This window comes from Diplotaxodon limnothrissa, linkage group LG15, assembly GCF_057381915.1.
Source record: "Diplotaxodon limnothrissa isolate DT_005_m linkage group LG15, D_limnothrissa_male_GT1.1, whole genome shotgun sequence".
Taxonomy (NCBI): Eukaryota; Metazoa; Chordata; class Actinopteri; order Cichliformes; family Cichlidae; genus Diplotaxodon; species Diplotaxodon limnothrissa.
In genome coordinates, this window is record NC_140610.1 from 44,929,840 (window position 1) to 44,936,163 (window position 6,324).

The 6,324-nt window shown below is 42.9% G+C and overlaps 1 protein-coding gene across 1 annotated transcript; it reads right to left on the reverse strand.

The window, feature by feature from the left end:
- Nucleotides 1–535: 535 nt before the first annotated feature.
- LOC146618140 (uncharacterized) lies at nucleotides 536–2,917 on the reverse strand. Its single transcript, XM_085373564.1, has one exon. It carries the CDS (start codon nucleotides 2,915–2,917, stop codon nucleotides 536–538), a length of 2,382 nt encoding a protein of 793 aa, XP_085229690.1.
- Nucleotides 2,918–6,324: the final 3,407 nt, after the last annotated feature.

Here is a 6,324-nt window from a genome sequence, read left to right on the forward strand (position 1 = left end):
CAGGATGATCACAAACAGACACGTCGGCTACAAACTGATGCAAAATGACTAAAATCACACGTGTAACACTTTCTACATATTTGACAACAGAAGAAAAACACAAACAAACTTGGAATGCATTTTTAATTTGGATTTTTTTTATTTCATGCCGAATTAGATATTTTAAAAATCAAGCCAAAGTCTCCTCCCTGTTTGTACTGTAAGGTCAAAGCCCTACTGTACTACAGAGAACCCCAACAATCAAATGATCCCCCTCTGAGCAAGCACGAGGCGACTGTGGGGAAGAAAAACTCCCTTTAACAGGAAGAAACTTCCAACGGAACCGGGCTCAGAAGGGACGGCCATCCGCTGCGACCGGTTGGGGGGATGGAAATCAAAAGGAGACGAGATGGCGTGAACTACAGTTCTAAAATTTGGATTTGAGGGCTGATCCCAAAATTTTATGGTGATGTTTTTAAAAAAAGGATTTGGTGCTAAAAGTCTGCTTCAAGATTTTAAAAGAAGCAGGGCAGTGGGAAAAGCCAAAATGGTCATTTTAATGATCTCTGGCTTTAGTGAACCACCTGAAGGGTTTTAGCAATGTTTTTCCCACCGCAGAAAAAAACCTGGATATTTTGGACGTCTTTGGGGGACCCGGGATGACTCCGAGAGTGATTTTTAGATGTCTAATCAGAGCCTCATCAAAAGATGAATCATTTGCCATCAAAGCCTTTAAGACATTGTCTGGGGAGCCAAACTCCTTGATGAGGCGTTTGGCTATTTTCTTGATGAACTTTGTCTTGTCATTTGTCAGACTTGTGGCAGACGCTGTGCTGCTGAGTTCAGGCTGCATTAGATTGCTCAGACGGTTGATGACCGTGTCTATTTCTTTTGTAGTAGTTGCGATCCGAGCAGCAAACTTTTGGGTCTCAGGTTTAGATTTATAGATGACTCTCATGATAAGGAGCAACGCAAGGTCATTGGAAATTTTCTCAACATCAGAAGATGAACCTGACACAGAATCCATCTCTGATATTTTGGAGGAATCTTTGAGAGAGTGTTTCAGGCTCAAGGCTCCAGATGATTTATCTGGAGAAATGCTCCGAGGTTGTGGCGTTCGAGGTGACTTGTCAGATGCCACAGAGCATTTATCTGGAGAAATGCTCCCAGGTTGTGGCGTTCGAGGTGACTTGTCAGATGCCACAGAGCATTTATCTGGAGAAATGCTCCCAGGTTTTGGTGTTGGAAGTGATGCACCAGATTCTTTTCCTCTGCCATCTGAATCAGGGCTTTTTTCCTGTGTTGTGGTCTGTGCTCTTTTAATAAAGTTGTGGATGTCTTCCAGGGCCCCAGAAATCTTGTCCATTTGAATCATTTGATCTTTCTCTTCATTGCAGAAGAGTAAAAGCTTCTGCAAAAACCTTTCTACTGTGTCATCTATGAGGACATAGAGGACTTCAGCAGAAATGCGACGCTTTGAGCCCTGTACTGATTTCGGAGTCCTGGAGATGACCGTGTCTGAGAGGGACCTACCCATTAGAGGTATGGGGATTTGATAGCCTCGATCCACCGTAAGTAGATCAAACAGGTTTGCCACTAAGTCCTCCGTAAAATTCCTGATATGCCCACTATTTTTAAAGTCCCCCAAGGTCTTATCGATGAGGAAGAGTTCTTCTTTCTTTGTTAATTTGTCAAATAACTGATTAACGTCTGATCTAATGACGTTAAAGTCGACTGAAGAAGAACGTTTAATTGCGGTTCCCAGGCTTGCCGTATGTGGAGAAGGGGAGCGATGAGCCTCTGTACTCTGGGGAGCAGCCGTTTCAGGTACTGACCCTGGGAGAATGAAAACTATACTTTCATTGGAGGGCGCAGTTTCCTTCTTGGGGTGATTGCAAATGTTTTGTAGACAAACAAAATGTTTCCTGTTTGCCTTTATTCTTTTTTTCAGCTCTGTTTTCATTTTTTCAAATTGTTTTTTTGCAAACATGGAAAAGTTGTGTTTGCGTGCTTTGAGCCTGGCGTGTGAGGTGGATGGCACACATTTGGAGAAGAAGTGTCTCACCTTGTGGATAATTAAGCCTGCATTAAAGGCAGGTTTGGGTAAGTTACATTTCTCACAGAGCTCTTCACTGCTTGAATCCATGTTAGCAAGTATCTCACCTACGATGTCAACTGCAACCATTTCTACTGGGGTTGGAGCCTGGATACTTTGTGTTTCTGCAGTGGGTTTTATATGGCTTTGTGATTCTTCTGGGAGCTCATCTTTATCTTTTCCTGTCATCTCTCCATCTGAGCTCCTTGTTGACAGAATAACAGAAATCTCTGCGATTGCTGATTTCACTGATATTTTTGAACCAGTACGTTCTGTACTGGAATGAGACCCATTTGTCCCACACTGGCAGCGCAGCTTACATGCTGCATACCTTTTCAGGCATGAGGCAGCGCAACAAACCATGCGGTGTAGTTTCTTAATACTACTAAATTTGCCGCTAACATAAACGGCAGGGTCTACTGGGAAATCGGGGCTTTTTTCAATCAGTGCAATGGTTGAGCTGACCTTTTCTGAGATCTCTTCCTCAACCATCAGCGTCAGCTTGTCAGCGCTCTTATCTTGCTGTTTTGAGACATTAAGAGCGCCGGCGATGGCAGCTGAGATCGAGTCTCCGAGGGACACCCTTATTTTCCCCTCATCCATAAACTCTTCCCTTATCATGGGTTCCTGAATAACAGAAAGGGCAATCCTCAGGATGCTGGCAGAGGCGATCTGAATGATTTCAGAAATCATATCAGCGAGCACGGCATGGACGCTGGAGTCGCATTTTCCATTTTCTATAATGCTCCACTGAACTTCAGAGAGCCTTTCAAAGCACCTGTTGATTGGCGGGATAATCTGGTCTGGTGTGACCACGATTGAATTTTCGTTGATGGTTTCCATTGTTGTGTCACAAATTAGATTTTCTCCGTTTGAGCGTGTGAGAATTTTCTTGTATTACAGAGCGCCGACTGCTGAACGTTTTGCAAACACATGAGCATCGAGTTCTGATTTTTCTGTCTGAGAGCCGTTATTTATAGGCTCGGTTGTCTGTGACGTTACTGACAGACCAGCGCGAACGCCTTTGATCTGCCAGTGACGTCACAAGAAACGCACGCGGAGAGGCGGCGTTCCTTGCGCGCTCACAGATTTGAATGACGCTTTGGAGTTGACGGCACGCCGCAATGCATTGTGGGAGCCCGGCACCATTTTCGGGGTCTACGAATCAAAACAAACACGCTGTGTTGGAACGACGATTACAAGATGCTTAAAAGCAGTTCCTGACCCACCAGGATTCATTGGAATCATAGGTTGGAGGACGTTTTGGGGAAATGGCCGACGGTCGAAGCGGAGAAGAAATAAACTCTTAAAAGTTAGTTCTGGGTTTTTATCCCACTTCATATATACACCAGGACACATGTTAGCATAATGAAAGAATTGTAGAATTAAGTGGAGTCAACAACAGCAGCATAGTGCAGTCATATCACAAATGTTAGCGTAATGAAAAAGTCTTACAAAGTCAAATTTAGCTAACCTTCGGCTAAGTTACGTGACGTTAGTGATATCGCCACTTAACGCGGCTCTTTGGTCGGTTAGTTAGTGTCATCCAGGGAAGACGGACGTTGTTTTGCTGTGCTGTATTTTTATGTGAAGTGTATATATTTATTTTTTATATTGCATGTATTTTGTGCAGTGTTTTATTTAGTTTGCATGTTTTTAGTTGCCGGCAAATTGTCCTGGAGAGACTCCGCCTTTTCCCCCGTTTTTACTAATTGGACACACCTGAGAGAAAAGAAAAGGTAATTTACAGAGTGCTCAAGGACACATAAGAGGTTTGGAGCCGGTGTTCAACAAAAATGTAACACGGAGAATGCGAGACAGACAGAGGAAAGACACAGACGATCAGAGGGGAGAGCGAGAGACGATCAGAGAGTAGAGATGATCAGATGGAGCAGACGACCAGCGACTGGGAAGAGAGATTACCAGCGACTGGAAAGGGGAAACGATCAGAGGAAAAAAAGGCAGATGACCAGCGACTAGGGACGCGTAGCGGCAGTCTGGTGGCAATAACGACAAGAGCCAGCTCGTGCACTGCGGGAGAACAGAAGCAGTGAGACCGCGGTGCCGATTGCAGTTTGAGGAAGCGGCGGGCGGAGTTGAGAGCTCTGCCCACCCGGGTAAGTCTTTGACTTATCCTTTTTATAAAGTAAACTGCCAAAGGAATAGTGACTGCCGCTCCCTCCCTTTCTTCAGTGCACCAGGACGTGGAATGCGGGGAGGAAGGCGAGGACTCCGCTGGGTTTCCCTCTTTTAATACTACGCTGGACCTCTTAGTTTTCTGTGACTTTTAGGCCGTGGTGGATTCCACTGGACTTCTAATGTTGTGTGTTATTGATTTTTATTGTGTCTTCCCTTGGCCAAGGTTGTTTTTGTTAGGTATTTTAGTACCATGGTAGCATTTACTGGATATTGTTTTATAGTGACATTATGCAGGAAAACTCTGTTACTCAATAAGGCCCATCTACTAGTTGTTTTTCTCTTTCTCTGTGACCCAAGAATTAAGGTGTAAGACTCACAAGCTGGTACCAGAAGGTCGAAAACACCACAGAGATGAGACCACTTCCTTACTCCCATCCTCCCTTTTTCCTTATCTCTTAGAAAAAGGCTCGTTAAAGGCCAGGTGGTTTGTTTCAGAATTCACTAATGAAAGAACTCTGTATTCTGTGTATTTTGCTGGGATGATCATAAATTGTAGCTGAGCTGATAAACTACACACAGGATACTTCTTTGCTCACAAGGCAGGAAGACGTTTCCTTATTTGGTCTGTACCGGTTTGAACTGGGAAAGCTGACACACGAACCTTTTTTTCCTCTATATAAACTGCTGTGTATCAAATAAACCTTTGAGTCGATTTGGGAAGACAACCTGAAGCAGTCTGTGTTTCCTTGTTCTCCCAAGCTGCTCCCGACGTCGTAACTAACCCAGCTGAATGGCATACCTGAGTGTTACTTTAAATAATTAGGAATCTTAGAAGGAAAGGACAGAACTCTGCTTATCGCTCACGCCACGGAGGAAACCCGGGAAGGCAATTTCCTTCAATTTTGGTGTCAGAAGTGGGATCCCTGACAGAAGGTAAATATGCGTCTTTCATATTTATATAAAGACCTATTATACCTCTCTCAGTGATTGATCCATAAAGAAACGGGATATGCTGACGAAGTTTCACTTAGTGATCCAGAGAGATACACTGACTGACTTCCTCAGTCCCCGAATAAAGTAAATTAACCCTTGTGTGGTGTTGGTGGACACAGGAAGTTGCCTGTTGTCTTGAATATTTTAATTTTGTTTAAAAAATAATAATAATTAATTGTTTAATTAAACGTACGCTAAAAAGTGAGAAGTTGCTCACTTAGAAAAGTGACACAGAAAGTTGCCTGTTGTCTTAAATACTTCTCGTTAAGTGAGAAGTTGCTCACCAAAGAGTGACACAGGGAGTTGTCTGTTATCTTGAAACGTACGTTAAGAAGTGAGAAGTTGCTCACTCACAGAAAGCTAGTAAATAATTAAATTTAATTTTGTTAAAAAAAAAAAAAAAAACGAAAGAAAACTGAAAACGGGTCTCACAGACCCGATTACCATACAAGGGTTAAAAGCAGTAAATTAAAAGCAGAAAGACACAGGAAGTTGCCTGTTGTTTTACGAGAAGTTGCTCGTTAAGCGAGAAGTTGCTCGCTAAGTGAGAGTTGCTCACACAAACAAAAAATTGCTAGCAATAAATTTAAAGTGACCTCAGCTGTGCCGCAGCGAAAATACTAACCTAAATCCTCCTAGCGTGTAAACCCCTCTGGAAATCACTGAACATGAGTCAGAATTATTCAAAGACCACAGACAGGTCCGATAAAAATCTAAAGTACCTGTAAAACCAAAAATTAATAAAATACAAAATAAAGTCTCAAATAACGGCTCAGTACAACTCCCATTTCCGGTTACGTGTAACCTACGTCCGCGAATCGGTGAAGACGTCCATGATCACGTATCCAGAACATGCGGGAGTGCTTATGTGACTGACTTTGTTTACAACTTAAGAAGTTCAATGCATTCTAATTTCTTTCCGGAGCCTTATCCCGAACGATTATCGCCAGAAAACAGGTCAGTAGAAATGTTGAATATCATTTGTGATAAGAAAAGTAGTCTGCTTAAAAAGTCCTGTAGAAAATATATGATAGAATGCCGCGACGTGATGCATCAAATGTTACCGCTATGGACAAAAGGAGGGTAAATAATGACAAAGTCGCCGATTTCTTTAAGAA

Coding starts and splice junctions, on each gene's coding strand:
- LOC146618140 (XM_085373564.1), bottom strand. CDS start 2,917: ATGGAAACCATCAACGAAAATTCAATCGTGGTCACACCAGACCAGATT.